General features: G+C 55.1%; 1 protein-coding gene across 1 annotated transcript in view; it reads left to right on the top strand.

The window, feature by feature from the left end:
* The window catches only part of LOC119952082 (P2Y purinoceptor 4-like), a 41,574-nt gene extending 17,870 nt beyond the window's left edge, over positions 1-23,704 (top strand). Inside the window, exon 2 of the mRNA XM_038775630.1 lies at positions 22,516-23,704. Coding sequence (XP_038631558.1) covers positions 22,544-23,644 — 1,101 coding nt within the window. The 5' untranslated portion in view covers positions 22,516-22,543 and the 3' untranslated portion in view covers positions 23,645-23,704. The remainder of the gene's footprint in view (positions 1-22,515) is intronic.
* The last annotated feature ends 831 nt before the right edge of the window (positions 23,705-24,535 follow it).

The raw sequence follows: 24,535 nt of genomic DNA, 5'->3' as shown, positions 1-24,535 counted from the left end.
GTAACTTCATTGAAGCCTACGCGTGACAATAAGTGATTTTCATTTCATTTTTCATTTCATTTTCATCTCTCACCAGTTAGATAATATGCTTCTTTTTTTTTCCTGCCAAATATACAATTTCACATTTTCACACATTATACTCCATTTGCCGCAACTTTGCCCACACACTTCATCGATCTATATCACTTTGCAGCCTCCTTTTCTCCGCTTCACAACTTACTTTCTTACCTATCTTTGTGCTATCAGCAAATTCAGCAATTATTCCTTTGGTCCCTTCATCCAAGTAATTTATAACTGGCTAAAAGTTGAGGCCCCAGCATGTGGCACATCACTTACTACATCTTGTCACCCAGAAAATGGTACATTTACGCCGACTCTGTTTCATGTTAGCTAACTAATATGTTACTTCCTACAGAATGAGATTTTATTTTTTACAATAACCTTCAATGTGGCACCTTATCAAATGCCTCCTGGAAATCTAAGTACAGTACATCCACAGGTTCCCCTTTAACCACAGCACACGTTCCTACTTTAAGGAAATCAAATACATTGTTTAAACATGAGGCCATGATCTAATGGCCGCATTGCGTTGGGTGCGAATCCTAGTGAGCTGGTTAGACCGTGGGAGACTCCGAAATCGGGAACCACGCCAGGCACTGATCGGTTTCCGATCTAACCGTCTGCTCACATTGGTGAGATCTGGAACACAATGCGGCACGGCAAAAATACAATAATCTCCAATTAAGGCCAATCTCCATCCCATTAACAAGACGGTCCCCCTATTTAACAATCACCTGTGATTTAACCCAGCGAGCAGTCACATAGGTGCCCTTTAGCACACCTATTTAAAAATGTGAAGCTGACACAATGGCTGCAGTGGTGATCAAAGGAGGTGAATATCTATCTTGGAAAACGGACAGTCAGCCTGGGGTGGGATTTGTGTGTGTATGTTTGTGTGTGTGAGTGTGAGCCCCCAGCGGGGAACAGGCCCAGTCAGTGTGGGGTCAGCTGCCATCAGTGGGGTGTTGTCCCTGGGCTGGGGGAGGGGGAGGTGAGGAGCTCAGTGCCTGCGGTTCTGACATGCCACCCCTGGATCATGTATACCCATACCATGGGCAACTTTAGCTACTGCCTGTCCGTCCCACGGAACATCCCCAGGACAGAGCCCCGTCCGTGGTAATACGGTGAAGGTCACTTTATGCCCCACCAACTGTGGTGGCCATGGCCATCCTGTGGCTGACTCCCTGACCCCCCATTTGAACTCCACTGCATTCAAGATTTGGGCCAGGTCAGCATCACCGAAATGTGGGACTGACCTATACAGTGGTATGGTTGCGTGCTGTCTGGGGTTTGCTCTGCGGGATTGGTTTAAGAGCTGCTCCCCCTCGTTAGCGGAGAGTTGCTGAGCACGATACAGGAGAATCAGCTTGTGGGAAAGTCATTTCCGGTGTGAAGCCAATGGGGCATCATTAAGTGCGCTAATTAACATTAGACACCAGTGATAGCCAGCTTGGTATCACACTTAGAAATTTTTCTGTTACATCGTACCCGATATCTCTCACAAAACCATGTTGACTTTGCCTGAATAACTTGAATTTTTCAAAAATGCCCTGCTATAATGCCTTTAATAGTAATTTCTAACATTTTCCCTATGACAGATCTTAAGCTGTCATATGGGCCTGTAGTTTTCAGTTTTCTATCTTTCCCTTATTGAATGAAGGAGTGCAAGGTAGCACAGTAGTTAGCTTCAGAGCACCAGGGTCCCAGGTTCGATTCCGGCTTGGGTCACTGTCTGTGCGGAGTCTGCATGTTCTCCCTGTGTCTGTGTAGGTTTCCTCCGAGTTCTTCCCACAGAAGTGCTGTTACGTAATTTGGATATTCTGAATTCTCCCTCTGCCTCAAGCTTTGGGAACCAAAGGCAATGTGTCCAAGTTTGCAGATGACACTAAGATGAGTGGTAAAGCGAAAAGTGCAGAGGATACTGGAAGTCTGCAGAGGGATTTGGATAGGTTAAGTGAATGGGCTAGGGTCTGGCAGATGGAAAACAATGTTGACAAATGTAGGGTTATGCATTTTGGTAGGAATAACAGCAAACGGAATTATTATTTAAACGATAAAATATTAAAGCATGCTGCTGTGCAGAGAGACCTGGGTGTGCTAGTGCATGAGTCACAGAAAGTTGGTTTACAGGTGCAACAGGTGATTAAGAAGGCAAATGGAATGTTGTCCTTCATTGCTAGAGGGATGGAGTTTAAGAGTAGGGAGGTTATGCTGCAATTGTATAAGGTGTTAGTGAGGCCACACCTGGAGTATTGTGTTCCGTTTTGGTCTCCTTACTTGAGAAAGGACGTACTGGCACTGGAGTGTGCGCAGAGGAGATTCACTAGGTTAATCCCAGAGCTGAAGGAGTTGGATTACGAGGAGAGGTTGAGTAGACTGAATAGGTTGAGTAGGTTGAATCTATGGAATTCCTTGCCCAGTGAAGCCGTTGAGGCTCCTTCATTACATGTTTTTAAGGTAAAGATAGATAGTTTTTTGAAGAATAAAGGGATTAAGGGTTATGGTGTTCGGGCTGGAAAGTGGAGCTGAGTCCACAAAAGATCAGCCATGATCTCATTGAATGGTGGAGCAGGCTCGAGGGGCCAGATGGCCTACTCCTGCTCCTAGTTCTTATGTTCTTATGAACAGGCGCCGGAATGTGGCAACTAGGGGCTTTTCACAGTAACTTCATTGCAGTGCTGATGTAAGTCTACTTGTGACAATAAAGATTTTTCTTATTATAAATTCACTATTTCTAGTCTAATGGAACCTTACCCCAATCTGAGCATTTTGGAAAATTTAAACCAATGGATCAGCTATCACATCAGCCACTTCGGTAAGACCCTTGAATCAGAATTCAGGCGCTTGTCAGCCCCCAGCTATAATAATTTGCTCAGCACCACTTCCCTTGTGATTGTAATTGTCCCGTGATCCTCCCTCCCTTCTACCTCCTGCGGACAGCCATTTCTGGGATATTACTTGTATCCCTTATCGTGAAGACCAATGCAAAATACCTGTTCAATTAGTTTGCCATCTCCCTATTTTCCCTTATTTATTTTCTAGACTTACTTTCCATAGGACCAATACCCACTTTTTAAATTATTTTATTTTAAAAATATCTATAGAAAGTCATCCTATCTGTTTGATATTTCTGGTTAGCTTTCTCTGGTACTCTAATGTTTCCCTCCTTATTAATCTTTCAGTTATTGTTTGCTATTTTTATAGTCTGGCTAATCTTCTGACCTGCCATCCACCTTTGCATAATTATGTGCTTTTTTTCTTGAGGTTTTATACTGGTTGCGATTAAACAAAAACAGTTGTAAGTGTTATTTTGGGCAGGATTGGCGAGGTTTTTCTTGACGGCTGCATTGGCGAGATCGTGGCCTGTATTGAATAACACTTAGTGCCGGTAATGAGCCCCGACGAGCTTCTCACTCTCAGTTAACACACAGATATGGCAGCATAGAGACCTGCTCCTTGCTTTGGGGATGCAGACCTGGCCAGGCTTTTCGGTGCCGTTGATGTGAGACGGGGCATCCTGTTCCCCCGAGAGAGTTGGAGGACCAGCAGCAGGGTCACCAATTCTGCCTGGGAGGCAGTGGCAGTGGCTGTCAGTATAGGAAGCATGGCCGGGAGGACCGTTGTCCAATGTCAGAAGACCAACGACCTCCTACGAGTTGGAAGGATAAGTGATGCGCTAACAATTGCACACAGAAACACGAAACGGTACAAAAGAGGCTTTATTACCGTGAGATGTTATTCCCTCAAATGGAGCTGTAAAATGGCAGCTCAGGAGACCTCATGGATATTTATACTGCTCCTGTGGGCGGAGCTAGCCGGCAGGGGCTTGCCGACAAACTATGCAGGGGCTTACCGACAAACCCGTAATAGCAGGTACTATTGTACATCCCCTAATAGAGGCACACACATACAGTGGTATTACCACAGTAAGTTACCACCTCTTTCTCCTGGCATCAGTTCCACCTGCCACCCCTCATATTCCCAAACCCCCATTTCTCCCCCCACAATAAACTGGCTGACGCCTCACATCCTCCCCACAACCTCATGCTTGTTTCTTAGAACCTCCGGCACCCACCAGCACAACTCCTTCATGCCCAGGTGCGCTGACCATACATAGCACTGAATATAGACCCCCCCCCCCCCATACCCATCAAGTGTGCTGCTCGCAATTATTGTGCTCTGTGGCCTTGCCTTTGCACACAGAACATTTGGTGACTTAAATGATTATTTATTAAAGAAAATGTGGAAAGATAACAATCAAAATACTATACAGACTAGGTTGCTATTTAAGTTCTGTGAACTCTCTTGGAACTACCCTGTGTGCGACTATCCTCTTGCATGCCTTACTACCAACTGGTGAGTGACCCACATCACATGACAGATGTCCGATGCCACTAGCTGGTTGGAGGTCACATTGCTAACTATGTGCAATACTATTCACAGGCATATCACCACAACAATGAACTCTCTTTGTCCCCGCAGGGGACGATAGCCCTTAATAAGCAAGAAAGGGCCAGGACAGGGGGCTGAGTACCAGAGATTCGAGTCCTCACCCTCTATGAGGAACGGATCCGGGGTTATTCGAAGTGGGTATCCATTGCCCTCCACTTCACCACCACCCAAGAGACCACCTCGGGAGAAAACTTTGAGGAGACCTCCCCACTGACTCGTCATAGTTATCATCCCCACCCTCCACCAGCGCAGAGACACATATCTCAGTGTGCGACATTAGTGGACAGGCGTCTGGGGCACAATCTGGTGAGCACCACACAGTTGCTGATCCACATAAGATGGAGGGAGGAACATTCAAGAGAGACAGCAGTTGGAGGCCTGCTGGATTGCAGGACTCAGCTGGATCCCAGTCGATCTTCTGGACAATGTTATCCCGAAGCTGAGGCAGATGTTAGGACAAGCTATGTCATTCAGGAGAGGTTGTCAGCGACATTCCAGTGAGTGCATGGCGGATTCGAGGAATTCAAAGGCTACGGGCACTGGAGATGGTGGCACCAAAGGCCAACACTGCTCGGGTGATGAAAGCAGTGGAAATCCTGAGCATGATATCAGCTTCTTGAGTGGTGATGTCCAAGGCCTGTCTCAGTCTTTGACGACCATGGCTGAGGGCCGCGACATCATTTCCCAATCGATGAGGGATATGTCCCTGACACAGGTGGACATTGCCGAGGGACTGCAGAGCATCGCCCAGTCACTGAGGAGCATCACTAAGAGTGCCGACAACATGGTGCAGACAATGGGGAGATGCCAGGACCCACGGAACCTGATGATGCAGAGGGCTCTGGAGCACATTCCAGTTGCCCCTCCATCTCATGAAGACCCACAGGATTCTGCAGGCTCCATCATGGGGGAGGAAATGCTGGAGGCCGACCTGTGGCCTGCCACCGTGAGATTCCAGCTCTTCTGAACACCCCCCCCCTACTCCTGACACTAGCGCATCTCAAAGATAGTGACAGAACAGGGTGGCACAGTGATGCCAGTATCACCGGTAAGTCGGTCCGGGCGCCCTGGCTGCAAGCCTTCCAGAGGACATGCACCAAGGGGATCAAAAGCCAGAATGGGTGGATGGATGGGAAGTGTTGTCTTTGGTCCTTTGTATTTCACGAAGGAACTCACCAGATACTTCGACTTGTCCAAATCAGGATCTTTTATTGTGTGGTAAGATAGCAGTTTCTTGTGTGGTAATGTAAGCAATCTAATATTAATAATCGCTTATTGTCACAATTAGGCTTCAATGAAGTTACTGTGAAAAGCCCCTAGCCGCCACATTCTGGAGCCTGTTCGGGGAGGCCGGTACGGTAATTGAACCCGCCCTGCTGGCATTCTTCTGTATTACAAGCCAGCTGTTTAGCCCACTGTGCTAAATCAGCTTCAGATCAATCTGATACAGAGTACGTAATCATGGAGTTTGCCAACTACTCCTCTGGAACTTGGACTTAGCACTGACCATTCTGATGTATATGTCTTATTACCCTCTCAATCTTCTGAAGATGGCCGGACGTAGTGAAGATGTAGCCCATAGGCATATCACCACATTCCACTTCCTCACAAAACATTAAGATAATTTTTTTTTGAAGTAACATTAAACATTAAACTTTATACATTCATTATATGTAGCTGGTAAAGTGTCCATTTCTTTTTTACAGCTCTCATTCTTTCGAGTTATTGCCCACCTCGTTGGACACTGGTTTACTTGCCGTCATCTTGCTTCTCTTCTGATTCGCCCTGTGCCTTTGAAAAGCCTTTGTCTAAGATTGCCAAACTTATGTTACCAGTCGCTTTCTCTTCTGCTTTCTTGCATGATGTTGCTTGCTACTTGCAACTGTTTGCGTTGCTGGTTGGTTGGTAGGATGAGGTAGTTCCCCAATCTTCTCCTCTTTTTTTCTTTTAATTTCTTGGATGCGGTGATGTATTTTGCGTGTCTCTTGGATTTTTGTGCAGCAGCCTCCGGCATGGCACTGGCTGTCGCTGTGTGTTGAGTTTTTTGCACAGGTTTAGGTATCGCATCATCTCTGGGTGGTGTGACCATGCCCATTTTGGCAGCCTTATCGACATGCTGGATCATCTCAATTTCTAGTTCCGGCACGAAGGATGGAACTGGGATTGTTGCTTTCACCTCTTCTTGGTGTGCTGGAGCATCGGTGACTTGTTCTTCACCACTGGAGATGACTATGCTTTCTGGCTGAGCTGATCCAGGCACTGGGTCTTCTTGGTCAAACTCGCAAATGTGTGAGTGGTCTGTGGAGCTGCATAATGAGATAATCATTAGGTCGTCCACAGAGTCAGTGTCATAGTTGCCTACTATTGCAATCTCCACGTCACTGTAATCAGCATCTTCATCTATGTCCTCCCATTCGTCATTGGTGTTTGGGAGTAAATTTGTGGAGCCGTTCGAGGACTTATAACGGGTCATCACATACCTCCGAGGCCAGATTTTCCAAGATTGAGAAGACTTCTTGCATCTGTGGTTCAATCAACAGCTGGGGCGGCAGTCTCTGACCCCCCCCCCCCCCCCCCCCCCCGCCGGGTCAGAGAATCGCTGGGGGGGGGGGCGGCGTGAATCCCGCCCCGCCGCCAGCTGCCGAATTCTCTGTTGCCAGGGTTTTCGTGGGGGCGGGAATGGCGCCGGTTGGCGGCTGCTGGCAGCGCCCCCCCCCCCTCCCCCCCCCAGCGTTTCCCTACTCCGCGATGGGCCGAGCGGCCGCCTGTTTTCGGCCGGTCCCGCCGGTGTAAATCAAACCAGGTCTGTACCAGCGGGTGGCTTGTGGAGTCCTCGGGAGGGGGGGGGGGGGGGGGAGGGGGGGGTGTGCTCCCACGGTGGCCTGGTCCGCGATTCGGGCCCACCGATCCACGGGCGGGCCTGTGCCATGGGGGAACTCTTTCCCTCCGCACCAGTTGGCGTGGCACCAAGCCCTTCCGCGCCGACTGGCGCGGTGCCAACCCTGCCGGCACCGGCCTTAACCCCTGAAGGTGCCGAGGACTCCGCACCTTCCGGGCGGCCCAACGCCAGAGTGGTTCACGCCGCTCCTCGGTGCCGGTATGGCCCAGCCCGCCGGGTAGGGGGAGAGTTCAGCCCCGGTCTTCAGTTGTATCAGCAATTTCTACATGCGCCATCTGCAAACTCCCGATCTCTCTGAGCATCTCGCGTGACCACCTCATCATTGCTTGCAGACCACCGGAGCTGTGCCACGGTGCCACAATGTGTGCGTTCTGGCTGGGGGGAGTTCCCCAATGTACAAGACGGGGCTACCTGCTGCCTCGACCACGTGTTCAATGCTGGGACCCCTTATACAACGCAAGTCGCATTGTATAGCTATGTTTTTCTCGGCACTGAGAGCATCAGGAAACACATGGCTAAACACGCTCGCTCTGGGACTTTGGGCACTGTCACACACCAGGTCCCACAGTGTCACCTTGCATCAAACAGCATTTCCTTCTGGACACTGGTGTTCCAGGACCCAGATATCTTAGAAAACATTCCTTCTTTCCAGCTACAGAAAAGGAAGGAAACAGCTCCAGGCATTTGCAGCCACCAGCAGGAGCAAGCAACAAACACAACCTGAAGCTGCAAAGTGCTCTCACAACTAACGAGGCTAATTTGCCATTAGCAATAGCTTTCACCTGTGAAGCTAGAGGCTGTTCACAGTCAAAGAAGGTGAAATTGGCTTTCAGCATTGAAGCTATTGCAGGGCTCTGTCCTGGAAGTGTTTGGTCGGAAAGACAGGCAGCAGCTGTCGTTGCCCCGTTATGGGGATCCACAATTTTTAAAGATGGCTTGAAGGATTCACAGTTGAAAGCCCCTCACCCCTGTCCCAACCCAGGGGCAAAGCCCGACCTGTAACGTTGCAGCCCCCCGACCAACCACAACCTCCCTGAGGGGACCGACCAACCACAACCTCCCTGAGGGGACCTTGACCAACCCCAACCTCCCTGAGGGGACCGACCAACCCCAACCTGAGGGGTCCCCCCCTGACCAACACCGACTCCCTGAGGGACCCCCAGAACAGCCCCGACCTCCCTGAGGGACCCCTCCGACCAACCCCAACCTCCCTGAGGGGACCGACCAATTGCAACCTCCCTTAGGGCCCCCCCTGGCCAACCCCGACCTCCCTGAGGGACCCCCCGACCAATCCCAACCTCCCTGAGGGACCACCCCGACGAACCCCAACCTCCCTCAGGGACCCCCCCGCCCAACCCCAACCTCCCTGAGGGCCCCCCTGGCCAACCCCGACCTCCCTGAGGGACCCCCCGACCAATCCCAACCTCCCTGACGGACCACCCCGACGAACCCCAACCTCCCTGAGGGACCCCCCCGCCCAACCCCAACCTCCCTGAGGGCCCCCCCTGGCCAACCCCGACCTCCCTGAGGGACCCCCCGACCAATCCCAACCTCCCTGAGGGACCACCCCGACGAACCCCAACCTCCCTGAGGGACCCCCCCGCCCAACCCCGACCTCCCTGGGGGACCCCCTGACCAACCCCAACCTTCCTGAGGGATCCCCCCGACCAACCCCAACCTCCCTGAGGGGACGCTCCGACCAACCCCAACCTTCCTGAGGGACCCCCCTTGACCAACCCCGACCTCCCTGAGGGACCCCCCCGACCAACCCCAACCTCCCTGAGGGCCCCCCCAACCAACCCCAACCTCCCTGAGGGACCCCCCGACCAACCCCGACCTCCCTGAGGGACCCCCCCGACCAACCCCAACATTCCTGAGGGATCCCCCTCGACCAACCCTGACCTCCCTGAAGGACCCCCCCGACCAACCCCAACCTCCCTGAGGGCCCCCCCCGACCAACCCCAACCTCCCTGAGGGACGCCCTCGACCAACCCCGACCTCCCTGAGGGACCCCCCCCGACCAACCCCAACATTCCTGAGGGATCCCCCTCGACCAACCCCGACCTCCCTGAGGGACCCCCCCGACCAACCCCAACCTCCCTGAGGGCCCCCCCCAACCAACCCCAACCTCCCTGAGGGCCCCCCCTGGCCAACCCCGACCTCCCTGAGGGACGCCCCTCGACCAACCCCGACCTCCCTGAGGGCCTGATCTGCCTGAGGGGACCTTGACTAACCCCAACCTCCATGAGGGGACCGACCAACCCCAACCTCCCTGAGGGACCCCCCTCGACCAACCCCGACCTCCCTGAGGGCCCCCCCCCCCTGGCCAACCCCAACCTCCCTGAGGGCCACCCCTGGCCAACCCCGACCTCCCTGAGGGCCCCCCCCCCCCCTGGCCAACCCCAACCTCCCTGAGGGCCACCCCTGGCCAACCCCGACCTCCCTGAGTGCCCCCCCCACTAACCCCAACCTCCCTGAGGGGACCGACCAACCCCAACCTGAGGGGTCCCCCCCTGACCAACACCGACCTCCCTGAGGGACCCCTCCGACCAACACCAACCTGCCTGAGGGACCCCCCCGACCAACCCCAACCTGAGGGGTCCCCCCCTGACCAACACCGACCTCCCTGAGGGACCCCTCCGACCAACCCCGACCTCCCTGAGGGACCCCCCGACCAACCCCAACCTGAGGGACCCCCCCGACCAACCCCAACCTCCCTGAGGGGACCGACCAACTGCAACGTCCCTGAGGGACCCCCCGACCAACCCCAACCTCCCTGAGGGCCCCCCTGGCCAACCCCGACCTCCCTGAGGGACCCCCCGACCAACCCCAACCTCCCTGAGGGGACCCTCCGACCAACCCCAACCTCCCTGAGGGGACCCTCCGACCAACCCCGACCTCCCTGAGGGACCCCACGACCAACCCCAACCTCCCTGAGGGGACCGACCAACCCCAACCTCCCTGAGGGACCCCCCCGACCAACCCCAACCTCCCTGAGGGGCCCCCCCCGACCAACCCCAACCTCCCTGAGGGGACCGACTAACCCCAACCTCCCTGAGGGACCCCCCCCGACCAACCCCAACCTCCCTGACGGGCCCCTCCGACCAACTCCAACCTCCCTGAGGGACCCCCCCGACCAACCCCAACCTCCCTGAGGGACCCCCCCAGACCAATCCCAACCTCCCTGAGGGCCACCCCTGGCCAACCCCGACCTCCCTGAGTGCCCCCCCCCCACTAACCCCAACCTCCCTGAGGGGACCGACCAACCCCAACCTGAGGGGTCCCCCCCTGACCAACACCGACCTCCCTGAGGGACCCCCCGAACAACCCCGACCTCCCTGAGGGACCCCTCCGACCAACACCAACCTGCCTGAGGGACCCCCTGACCAACCCCAACCTGAGGGGTCCCCCCCTGACCAACACCGACCTCCCTGAGGGACCCCTCCGACCAACCCCGACCTCCCTGAGGGACCCCCCGACCAACCCCAACCTGAGGGACCCACCCGACCAACCCCGACCTCCCTGAGGGGACCGACCAACTGCAACCTCCCTGAGGGACCCCCCGACCAACCCCAACCTCCCTGAGGGCCCCCCCTGGCCAACCCCGACCTCCCTGAGGGACCCCCCGACCAACCCCAACCTCCCTGAGGGGACCCTCCGACCAACCCCAACCTCCCTGAAGGGACCCTCCAACCAACCCCGACCTCCCTGAGGGACCCCCCCGACCAACCCCAACCTCCCTGAGGGGACCGACCAACCCCAACCTCCCTGAGGGACCCCCCCGACCAACCCTAACCTCCCTGAGGGGCCCCCCCGACCAACCCCAACCTCCCTGAGGGGACCGACTAACCCCAACCTCCCTGAGGGACCCCCCCGACCAACCCCAACCTCCCTGAGGGGCCCCCCCGACCAACTCCAACCTCCCTGAGGGACCCCCCCGACCAACCCCAACCTCCCTGAGGGACCCCCCCAGACCAATCCCAACCTCCCTGACCTCCCTGAGGGGCCCTCCAGACCAACCCCAACCTCCCTGAGGGACCCCCTGGCCAACCCCGACCTCCCTGAGGGACCCCCCGACCAATCCCAACCTCCCTGACGGACCACCCCGACGAACCCCAACCTCACTGAGGGACCCCCCCGCCCAACCCCAACCTCCCTGAGGGCCCCCCCTGGCCAACCCCGACCTCCCTGAGGGACCCCCCGACCAATCCCAACCTCCCTGAGGGACCACCCCGACGAACCCCAACCTCCCTGAGGGACCCCCCCGCCCAACCCCAACCTCCCTGGGGGACCCCCTGACCAACCCCAACCTTCCTGAGGGATCCCCCCGACCAACCCCAACCTCCCTGAGGGGACGCTCCGACCAACCCCAACCTTCCTGAGGGACCCCCCTTGACCAACCCCGACCTCCCTGAGGGACCCCCCCGACCAACCCCAATCTCCCTGAGGGCCCCCCCAACCAACCCCAACCTCCCTGAGGGACCCCCCGACCAACCCCGACCTCCCTGAGGGACCCCCCCGACCAACCCCAACATTCCTGAGGGATCCCCCTCGACCAACCCTGACCTCCCTGAAGGACCCCCCCGACCAACCCCAACCTCCCTGAGGGCCCCCCCCCGACCAACCCCAACCTCCCTGAGGGACGCCCTCGACCAACCCCGACCTCCCTGAGGGACCCCCCCCGACCAACCCCAACATTCCTGAGGGATCCCCCTCGACCAACCCCGACCTCCCTGAGGGACCCCCCCGACCAACCCCAACCTCCCTGAGGGCCCCCCCCAACCAACCCCAACCTCCCTGAGGGCCCCCCCTGGCCAACCCCGACCTCCCTGAGGGACGCCCTCGACCAACCTTGATCTGCCTGAGGGGACCTTGACTAACCCCAACCTCCATGAGGGGACCGACCAACCCCAACCTCCCTGAGGGACCCCCCTCGACCAACCCCGACCTCCCTGAGGGCCCCCCCCCCCCTGGCCAACCCCAACCTCCCTGAGGGCCACCCCTGGCCAACCCCGACCTCCCTGAGGGCCCCCCCCCCCTGGCCAACCCCAACCTCCCTGAGGGCCACCCCTGGCCAACCCCGACCTCCCTGAGTGCCCCCCCCCACTAACCCCAACCTCCCTGAGGGGACCGACCAACCCCAACCTGAGGGGTCCCCCCCTGACCAACACCGACCTCCCTGAGGGACCCCTCCGACCAACACCAACCTGCCTGAGGGACCCCCCGACCAACCCCAACCTGAGGGGTCCCCCCCTGACCAACACCAACCTCCCTGAGGGACCCCTCCGACCAACCCCGACCTCCCTGAGGGACCCCCCGACCAACCCCAACCTGAGGGACCCCCCCGACCAACCCCAACCTCCCTGAGGGGACCGACCACCTGCAACGTCCCTGAGGGACCCCCCGACCAACCCCAACCTCCCTGAGGGCCCCCCTGGCCAACCCCGACCTCCCTGAGGGACCCCCCGACCAACCCCAACCTCCCTGAGGGGACCCTCCGACCAACCCCAACCTCCCTGAAGGGACCCTCCGACCAACCCCGACCTCCCTGAGGGACCCCACGACCAACCCCAACCTCCCTGAGGGGACCGACCAACCCCAACCTCCCTGAGGGACCCCCCCGACCAACCCCAACCTCCCTGAGGGGCCCCCCCCGACCAACCCCAACCTCCCTGAGGGGACCGACTAACCCCAACCTCCCTGAGGGACCCCCCCGACCAACCCCAACCTCCCTGACGGGCCCCTCCGACCAACTCCAACCTCCCTGAGGGACCCCCCCCGACCAACCGCAACCTCCCTGAGGGACCCCCCCAGACCAATCCCAACCTCCCTGAGGGCCACCCCTGGCCAACCCCGACCTCCCTGAGTGCCCCCCCCCCCACTAACCCCAACCTCCCTGAGGGGACCGACCAACCCCAACCTGAGGGGTCCCCCCCTGACCAACACCGACCTCCCTGAGGGACCCCCCGAACAACCCCGACCTCCCTGAGGGACCCCACCGACCAACACCAACCTGCCTGAGGGACCCCCTGACCAACCCCAACCTGAGGGGTCCCCCCCTGACCAACACCGACCTCCCTGAGGGACCCCTCCGACCAACCCCGACCTCCCTGAGGGACCCCCCGACCAACCCCAACCTGAGGGACCCACCCGACCAACCCCGACCTCCCTGAGGGGACCGACCAACTGCAACCTCCCTGAGGGACCCCCCGACCAACCCCAACCTCCCTGAGGGCCCCCCCTGGCCAACCCCGACCTCCCTGAGGGACCCCCCGACCAACCCCAACCTCCCTGAGGGGACCCTCCGACCAACCCCAACCTCCCTGAAGGGACCCTCCAACCAACCCCGACCTCCCTGAGGGACCCCCCGACCAACCCCAACCTCCCTGAGGGGACCGACCAACCCCAACCTCCCTGAGGGACCCCCCCGACCAACCCTAACCTCCCTGAGGGCCCCCCCGACCAACCCCAACCTCCCTGAGGGGACCGACTAACCCCAACCTCCCTGAGGGACCCCCCCGACCAACCCCAACCTCCCTGAGGGGCCCCCCCGACCAACTCCAACCTCCCTGAGGGACCCCCCCGACCAACCCCAACCTCCCTGAGGGACCCCCCCAGACCAATCCCAACCTCCCTGACCTCCCTGAGGGGCCCTCCAGACCAACCCCAACCTCCCTGAGGGACCCGCCCGACCAACCCTGACCTCCCTGAGGGGACCGACAACCCCAACCTCCCTGAGGGACCCCCCTGACCAACCCCGACCTCCCTGAGTGCCCCCCCCCCGACTAACCCCAACCTCCCTGAGGTGACCCGACCATCCCCAACTTCACTGAGGGCTCCCCCCGACCTCCCTGAGGGACCCCCCCGGCCAACCCCGACCTCCCTGAGGGGATCTCGACTAACCCCGACCTCCCTGAGGGACCCCCCCGGCCAACCCCGACCTCCCTGAGGGGATCTCGACTAACCCCAACTTCACTGAGGCTCCCCTCACCCCCACCCCCACCCCCACCCCCCACCAAACACATGGGAAGTAATTTCCAGTTTCCTTGACCTGCATGCCAGAAAATGGAAATGGCTACTCACTCCTCAGTTCCCACACAGCATTTGCGCCAGCTTCACGTTTTAGAAAAAGAATACTAACCAACGCCCATGTGATTTCTTGATGGGGAACCGGTTACTTCCCGTAAGGCCGTTGCATTTGACTTAAATCTTGATAACGGGATCAAAATTGATGCAAATAAAGGTTAATGATATGTATGATATGTTCACCATATTTGGGTTTGATCAGGAACTCGCCATTGGGAGTGAACCGGCTGAATAGCAAACTGAATCACCCCCGGCGCTAATTTTGATTTTGGTCTTTCACGCTACCCGTGCAGATCCGTGCAGGCAAATAAATTGCACTCACTGTCTTTGACTTTTTCAGGGAACTACGGAGAGTGGATCTTCCCTTTGGAATTTTTATTTCTTGTTGGAATGTATCTATTCTGTGCATTCTGAAATATCCTCTTAAATGTCTGCCATCAAATCCCTATTGACCTATCTCTTAGCCTAATTTGCAGTTAACTTTAGCTGCCTGTGATTTTATGAAATGAAATGAAATGAAAATCGCTTATTGTCACAAGTAGGCTTCAAATTAAGTTACTGTGAAAAGCCCCTAGTCGCCACATTCCGGCGCCTGTTCGGGGAGGCTTTTATGCCTTCACAATTGCCCTTTTTTAAGTTTAAAATGGTAATCTTGTTCACTTTCTGGGCAATAACTTTTGATTGGCAGTCATAAACAATTACCATGTCATTAAAAAGGAACTGCTGTTATTTACCAGACTTAACTTCCTGTGGCATGTTTAATGGGCAACCACTTCATAAAAACCATGGGGAGATTAGGGATAAGCTGCTGTTTTTGTGAAGCTAATAGTGGAGTAGTGCAAATTGGCCAACATCTTGTGGCAATTTGCAATTCATGTGGTAACTCTTCCTTGCCAAAGGTTGTTGGCAGATTTTCGCATTAACAGAGGGTAATTTAATTCACACTCTATTAATTTTCCAGCAATGTCGAGACTATCATCGTTTCCTTTGCCTTCTTAATATAAAATATTGCAAAGTAGATTTTGAGAATTAACCAGGGCCAGAATATTTTGCACTTTTCAAATGAGCTTAATTTTTATTTGCTGCATAGTTACAAACATACAAACGTACAAATTGGGTGCAGGAGTAGGCCACTCGGCCCCTTGAGTCTGCTCTTCCATTCAATAAGATAATTGCTGATCTGATTGCATCCTCAACCCCATAACCCTGTTAAAAAAGGGCGGCACGGTGGTTAGCACTGCTGCCTCACAGATCCAGGGACCCTGGTTCAATTCTGGCCTCAGTGACTGCCTGTGTGCAGTTTGCACATTCTCTCCTTGTCTGTGTGGGTTTCCTCCGGGTGCTCCGGTTTCCTCCCACAGTCCAAAGAAGTGCAGGTTAGGTGGAGTGGCCATGTTAAAATTGCTCCTTAGTGTCCAAAAGGTTAAGTGGGGTTACTGGGTTACAGGGATGGGGTGGAGCATAGATGCTCTTTCCAAGTGGAGAAGAGAAACCCCGTGCATGCGCCAAAACACGCCGGCTGGTCTGCGCATACGCGAAACTACGCTGGCTGTTCCGCGCATGCGCGTGATCACGCCAGCCCTATGGCGCATGCGCGGACCCGCGCCGTCCATTCGGCACCGGCTGGAGCGGCGCCAACCCCTCCGCCGTCCACCTAGCCCTCCAGACAGGTGAGAATTCCTCACCTTGGGGGGCCGTTGACGCCAGAGTCGTTGGCGCCGGTTTTCCAGCCGGCGTGGGGGCTTAGTCCCCGGAAGGGAGAATCCCGGCCCTGATGTCTCACCAATGCCCTTGACTGAAGCATAACCTTGCTACTTTTGTAATCAATTCCCCTCACAATAAGTAATCACAAATGGTCACACTCACTGGCGAGACTTCTCCATTCTGAGGTCCCCGACTCCTTCAAGAAGACCATCATAATGCCAGTACCAAATAAGAACAAGGTAGCCTGCCTCAATGACTACAGACCAGTGGCCCTGATGTCTGTTATCACGAAATGCTTTGAGTGGCTAGTCATGAGACGGATCACTGCCAGCCTCCCAGACGGTCTCAATCCACTGCAGTTTGCCTATCACCGCAACTGGTCACAGCAGATGCCATGTCCCTGGTTCTACAATCAACACTCAAACATCCCGATAACAAGGACACCTATGTATCTGCTGTTCATCGATTACAGCTCCGCCTTTAACACCATTATCCCGACAAGGCTAATAACCAAACTCTGCAATCTTGGACATAAACCCTCCCTGTGCAGCTGGATCCTTGACTTCCTCACTAACAGACCGCAATCTGTCAGGACAAGCAACAGCACCTTCCCCGTATTAATCCTAAACACCGGGGCCCCGCAAGGATGTGTATTCAGTCCTCTGCTGTACTCCCTATGCCCACATGACTGTGTGGCAAGACTTTAAAAAAAAAAAAATTTTTATTCAAGTTTTCACATTTTCACAAAAAAGAAAACAATAACAGAAAATTCTGTACCTCCTGCATCACCTGGTACACTTCTGAGATCCTCCCCTCTCCAACCCATCCCCGCCGTAAATACAAAAGAGAAACAATAAATTAACACCCGTCATTGGCAAAAAACAGATATTCAACCGAAAACAAAAACAAAGAGACAACCCCCCTCACCCCCCCCCCCCCCCCCCCCCCCGGGTTGCTGCTGCTGCTGACCTTTTGTTTTTACCGTTCTACCAGGAGATCGAAGAATGGTTGCCACCTCCTGAAAGACCCCTGCACTGACCCCCTTAGGGCAAATTTCACCCTCTCCAATTTAATAAACCCCACCATACCGTTGACCCAGGACTCCACGCTTGGGGGCCTCGCATCCTTCCACTGAAGAAGAATCCTACGCCGGGCTACTAGGGATGCAAAGGCCAGAACACCGGCCTCTTTCGCCTCCTGCACTCCTGGCTCCACTGCAACCCCAAATATTGTGAGTCCCCAGCCTGGATTAACCCTGGATCCTACCACCCTCAATACCGTCCTTGCTACACCCTTCCAAAATTCCCCCAGCGCTGGGCATGCCCAGAACATGTTGACATGGTTTGCTGGGCTCCCTGAACACCTAATACACCTGTCCTCGGTCCCAAAAAACCGGCTCATCCTTGTCCCGGTCATATGAGCCCTATGCAGTACCTTAAACTGTATGAGGCTAAGCCTCGCACACAAAGAGGAGGAGTTCACCCTTTCTAGGGCATCCGCCCACGTCCCCTCCTCAATCTCCTCACCCAGCTCCTCCTCCCATTTATCTTTCAGCTCCTGCACCGAGGCCTCGTCTACCTCCTGCATCACCTGGTACACTTCTGAGATCCTCCCCTCTCCAACCCATACCCCCGAGAGAACCCTGTCCTGGACCCCACGCGGCGGCAGCAGGGGGAACTCCGCCACCTGCCACCTGACAAACGCCCTTACTTGCATGTACCTAAAGGTGTTCCCCGGGGGGAGCCTGAACGTCCCTTCCAGCTCACCCAGGCTCGCAAACTTCCCGTCTATGAACAGATCCCCCAGCCTCCTGACCCCTGCCCTGTGCCAACCCGCCATCAATTCTCCCCGGAACAAACCGGTGGTTCTCCCGTATCGGGGACCCCATCGAGACCCCCACCTCCCCCCTGTACCGCCTCCATTGCCCCCAAATCTTGAGGGTAGCTGCCACCACTGGGCTCGTGGTATACCTCGTTGGAGGGAGCGGCAGCGGCGCCGTTGCCAGCGCTTCCAGGCTAGTACCCACACAGGATGCCATCTCCAGCCTCTTCCATGCCGGCCCCTCCCCGTCCATTACCCACTTATGCACCATCGCTGCATTGGCAGCCCAATAATACCTTCAGAGGTTGGGCAACGCCAGCCCCCCCCATCCCTGCCCCACTCCAAGAACACCCGTCTCACCCTTGGAGTCCCGTGTGCCCACACAAACCCCGTAATGCTCCTGTTAACCCGCCTGAAAAAGGTCTTCGGGATAAGGATGGGGAGGCACTGGGACAGGAACAGAAACCTCAGGAGCACCGTCATCTTGACTGACTGCACCCTACCCGCCAAAGACAGCGGCAGCATGTCCCACCTCTTAAACTCCTCCTCCATTTGCTCCACCAGCCTTGTGAGGTTTAGCTTGTGCAAGGCCCCCCAGCTCCTGGCCACCTGGACCCCCAAGTACCTGAAGCTCCTCTCCGCCCTTTTCAGTGGGAGCCTCCCAATTCCCCCCTCCTGGTCGCCCGGGTGTACCACAAACAGCTCGCTTTTCCCAAAGTTAAGCTTATACCCTGAGAAATCCCCAAATACCCGGAGAATCCCCATCACCACCGGCATTCCACCCACCGGGTCCGCCACATACAACAATAGGTCATCCACATAGAGCGACACTCGGTGCTCTGTGTGGCAAGATTTAAATCCAACTCAATCTATAAGCTTGCGGATGATATGACTGTGGTGGGCCGTATCTAAAACAACGAAGAATCAGACTACAGGAGGGAGATAAATCACTTTGTAGCATGGTGTACCGAAAACAACCTCTCTCTAAATGTCGGAAAAACCAAGGACCTGATCATCGACATCAGGAAGAGTAGCATGACACACACTCCCGTCTGCATCAATGGCTCCGAAGTGGAGATGGTCGATAGCTTTAAGTTCCTGGGGGTCACCATCACCAATAATCTGTCCTGGTCCACTCACGTTGATTCAACAGTCAAGAAAGCCCAACTCAGCCCAGCACATCACACAAGCTTGCCACCCCTACATTGATTCTGTATACACCCCCCGCTGCCTCAGGAAGGCAGACAGCATTATCAGAGACCCCTTCCCCTAGAACAGATGCTGAAAGATGCCCTCGTATGAACGGGATATGGATCTCGACTCATCGATCAACAGTTCTAACGCACCAACCTCCTCAGAAGACAAACACGGGACACAACCGAAAGAGTACCCTTCGTCGTCTAGTACTTCCCCAGAGCAGAGAAACTACAACATCTTCTTTTCAGCCTTCAACAGGTCATCGATGAAGATGAACATCTTGCCAAGGTCATCCCCACCCCCCCATTACTTCCCTTCAAACAACCGCGCAACCTCAAACAAACCATTGTTTGCAGCAAACTACACAGCCTTCAGAAAAGTGACCACAACACCACACAACCTGCCATGGCAATTTCTGCAAGACGTGCCAGATCATCGACATGGGTACCACCATTACATGTGAGAACACCAACCACCAGGTACATGGCACATACTCATGCGACTTGGCCAACATTGTCTACCTCCTACGCTGCAGGAAAAGATGTCCCGAAGCGTGGTACACTGTCGAGACCATGCAGACGCGGCGCCAACGGATGAACGGACATCGTGCGACAATCGGCAGGCAGGAATGTTCCCTTCAGTCGGGAAACACTTCAGCAGTCGAGGGCATTCGGCCTCTGATCTTCGGGTAAGCGTTCTCCAGGGTGGCCTTCAGGACGTGTGAATACGCAGAATCGCCGAGCAGAATCTAATAGCCAATTTCTGCACACATGAGTACGGTTTCAACTGGGACCTTGGCAAAACCTGGCCTGGGCTTGCGAAATCCTACCAACTGTCCTGCATGGAGACAATTCGCATCTCTTTAACCTGGGGTTACCCCTCTCTCTGACTCTGAAAAGACTTAATTACCTGATAATGCTCGCATTCAAAGTATCGTCTTGCATCTTTGACTTTGTCTATATAAATGTTTCTGGAAACTACCTCTTCATTTACCTGAGGAAGGAGCAGTGCTCCGAAAGCTAGTGATTTGAAACAAACCTGTTGGACTTTAACCTGGTGTTGTAAGACTTCTTACTGTACTCACCCAGGGCCGGCCCAAGGTACCGGCAACTCAGGCAGTTGCCCGGGGCGCCATGTGCTAGGGGGTGCCAAAGACTCAGGTCCCGCGCATGCGCAGTTGGGCCGGTGCCAACCAGCGCATGCGCAGTGGCTGCCCTCCCCCAGGGCGCCCCCCCCCTCCGTCTGCCCCCGCCCACCCCTCGGCCCCGCCCGCCACCTCGGCCCCGCCCACCACCTCGGCCCGACCCGCCCCCCCGCCGCCTCGGCCCAACCCGCCCCCCCGCCGCATCGGCCCGACCCGCCCCCCCCGCCGCCGCCTCGGCCCGACCCGCCCCCCCGCCGCCTCGGCCCGACCCGCCCCCCCCGCCGCCGCCTCGGCCCGACCCGCCCCCCTCCCCGCCGCCTCGGCCCGACCCGCCCCCCCCGCCGCCTCGGCCCGCCCCCCCGCCGCCTCGGCCCGACCCGCCCCCCCCGCCGCCTCGGCCCGACCCGCCCCCCCCCGCCGCCTCGGCCCGGCCTGCCCCCCCCCGCCGCCTCGGTCCGACCCGCCCCCCCCCGCCGCCTCGGTCCGACCCGCCCCCCCCCGCCGCCTCGGCCCGACCCGCCCCCCCCGCACCCTCAGCCCCGCCCCCCCGCCCCTCAGCCCTGCCCCTCAGCCCCCCCCCTTGGGCCCCCCTTGGCCCCCCCCCCCCCTGGCCCCCCCCCCCCGGCTCCACCCTCCGCCCCCCGGCTCCGCCCCCCCCCCCCCCCAAGGGCGCTGAAGTTCAGCTTGCCCGGGGCGCCAGCAACCCTAGGGCCGGTGCTGTACTCACCCCAGTCCAACGCCGGCATCTCCTCATTATTTCTGTGATGCCAGCAATATGTGGAATCGACATCTGAATAAGAAGTGATTGAATTCAGGATGAGCAGGGTGCCGGCTCCACACATTTGGTTGACATTTGGTGAGAATTACTTGCCTCTGATGGGCATGAGGATGTAAAAGCTGAGTGGGGTCCTTTTAGTCTTTGTTGCCCTTGTGATAGCATGAAGATAAAATCCATGAGAGAGGCACATGGAAGCTATTTCTGCTACTTTCCCCTTGTAGAAAGCTGCAGAATCTCATGCGTTGAGGCTTGTGTGTGCCCTGCTCTCGAGCAGAACAAACAGATTGTGGTGATAACTACTGTAGATATGCATACTTGCAGTAGGGGGATGTATGGCTGTACCTGTAATACAGGTTCCTCCGGTAAGCCCCTGCCGGCTAGCTCCGCCCACAGGGAGCTTGTGTATAAATATGCGTGTGAGTCACTCAGACCCTATTCTACAGTTGCAGCCGGAGGAATAGCATCACACAGCAATAAAGCCTCAATTGTACATGTCTTTCGTCTTTGAGTGCAATTGTTAGCACCACACAGAAGAACTGAGATGCATGTTTGAAAAGAATTTGAGACTAATTTGTTACTAATTCTGTTGTTTTTGTACTGACTGCTGTCAGTATACAAAGCTACTGCTGATTAATTGAATATGACTGTGTGGTGTTGAGTGACTAAGTCACCACCTCATCTGTGATCACTCACAGAATTCATCCTGTCAAAAGACCTTGGGCGGGATTCTCCAACCCCCTGCCGGGTGGGAGAAACGCCCCGATGCCGGGACGTGATTCTCCCACCCTTGTGAAAACAGCCACACGTAAATGGCGCCAGGCTGCACACAGAATCGCCGCAACTGGCCGGAGCGGTGATTCTCCAGTGGGCCAGCGATTCCTCGGGCCAGATGGGCCGAAGTCCTGCCGACGCAACCGGATGCCGTTCCAACATGCTATAAAACAGCGTCAGCTAGTTGTGCTGGCTGACCGACGCTGCGGGAAGAGGTGGGTGATGGCGTGGGGAGGCCCACCCGGGGGGTGAGGGGGGGTGCGGGGGGTGGTGCGCAAAGCATTGGGGGTGGGGACCCCGGAATGGTGAACGGAATGGCAGTGTCTGCGGGCGGTTTGGGGGAGGCCCCGGAGAGGTGAGGGGGGGGGGGGGGGTGGCCCCTTCTGCACTGTAAATTCTATGTATATTCTTTGATTCTACCAATGTCTTTTGCACAAACGATCAGAATCACAAGTCTGGTATAAGATTGCTTTTTATAACCTTTTAGGCTTGTGTGCTGTAACACAGCTTTTTTTTTTACAGCGGGGCGACTTGAAAGGGTCGGATTTTAGATATTCTTCATTAGGCTCTCTGAGAAATATTTGTTGTTTTTTTCTCCCCCAGGTGTGTTCCTGATCTTGGACGGTACCAAATGGCGGCAAGAATAATATTGAGCTACCATCAGATCCCTACTGTAGCAATGTCCTCAACTTCTGGATACAGTGAGTCTGCACCCCTGGAAACTAATTCTGACGATGGTAATGCTTCTGGCAACAACAGTAACAGCTGCCATTTCAATGAGGAATTCAAATACATCTTACTGCCAGTATCCTATGGAACTGTATGTGTGGTAGGCCTGGTTCTCAATGCCATTGCACTGTGGATGTTTCTGTGCAAGATGCGACCATGGAATGCAACTATAATCTATATGTTTAACTTGGCCCTGTCAGACCTTCTGTATGTGCTATCTCTGCCACTCCTCACATATTACTATGCCAATCGGAATGATTGGCCATTCGGTGTGGTCCTGTGTAAGTTAACCCGCTTCATTTTCTACGCCAACCTCTACTCCAGCATCCTTTTTCTTACCTGCATCAGTGTGCACAGGTTCATGGGTGTGTGCTTCCCCTTCCGATCACTCAAGTGGATTAGAATGAAGCAGGCCTGGTTTGTGTGCATGCTGGTCTGGGTAACAGTCATCGTCTGCCTCATTCCCAATTTGCTGTTTGTCACAACCAGCAGTCGGGGTGATGACATACTTTGTCACGACACAACCCGTAGGGAAGATTTTCCTCAATATGTTTTATACAGTTCTGCAATCATGGTGATTCTCTTCATTATACCCTTCCTCGTCATTATCGTCTGTTACAGTTTAATGACCATAAAGTTGAACAAAAGCCTTGTGTCTGGCTCCAACAGATCTTCATCCAATGTCAAAAAGAAATCGATTAAATTGATCATCATTGTGTTGTTTGTATTTTCTTTGTGTTTTGTACCATTCCACATCACAAGAACAATGTATTACACCTTCCGGGTGCTCGAGAAGAACTGTTATGCACTTAACATTGTGAACTTCACGTATAAAATCACAAGACCATTGGTCAGTGTCAACAGCTGTATTGACCCAATTTTGTACTTCCTGGCTGGAGACAATTATCGAAGAAATCTTACGCGTGCAATGATGAGGAGAAAAGGTTGTGTTCGGCGAACAGTATCAAACATAGACTGCAAAATGAATGAACATGCAAAATGAATGAATAATCAGTGTTTGGCATTGGTAGTGCCTATTCTGTTACTCAGAGCCAGAGGTGAGGCTGACTGTCACAAATATCAAGGACGTTTCTTTTTTTGTCCATTGATTATCAAAAGGGCTCACAATGATTCATTCAGAGACCAAATTAAAGTTTGTCTTGTGATGTTGAGTAACGGGTCCAGGGTATCACTGTTGTTCGCAGTAAGCTTATTGTGGCCCAAACCAATACAACTCAGTGCAAATAAATCCCTTTTCAAACTCCGAGGACAGCATCTTCCAAACTTGCAACATCTACCACCCAGAAAAATTAAGGGCAGCAGATGCATGGGAACGGAACACCATTACTTGCAAGTTCCCCTCAAGCCTCACACAATCCTGTCCTGGAACTGTATCACCATTCATTTTTTGTTGTTCGGTCAAAATCCTGGAACTCCCTCCCTAAGAGCGATGTCGATCTACCTACACCACAAGGACTGCGGCATCCGAGAAGGCAGCTCACCACCACCATCTCAAGGGCAATTATGGAGAACAACAAATGCTGGCCTTGCCATGGACACTCGCATCCTATGAATGATTCATTAAAAATAAACAATTTCTTTCACTTCTCAGTCGAGTTGCCCAACTGTGGTCAAGGCAAAATGTGACAAGATTGGGCTAGGAGCATGGCTGAAGGGAAAATTAAAAAAAAAAATCCAGTTAAAGGCATTTTTCAGCTATTGCATCACCTCAAAATTAGACTTTTTTTGGTGACACATTTATTTTAACATGTTAGGCAGGATATTCTGTGTCCGACATTGGCATCCACTGCAGGTCCTGACCATGGGTTGATTGAACTTTGCAGGATTGCTCAATTACAGGCCAGAGGGTTCACTCGTCATCCAATTAAGGGTG

The sequence above is a fragment of the Scyliorhinus canicula genome, chromosome 17 (genome assembly GCF_902713615.1).
Source record: "Scyliorhinus canicula chromosome 17, sScyCan1.1, whole genome shotgun sequence".
In the NCBI taxonomy this organism is placed as follows: Eukaryota; Metazoa; Chordata; class Chondrichthyes; order Carcharhiniformes; family Scyliorhinidae; genus Scyliorhinus; species Scyliorhinus canicula.
This window is presented reverse-complemented; position numbering and strand designations above follow the sequence as displayed.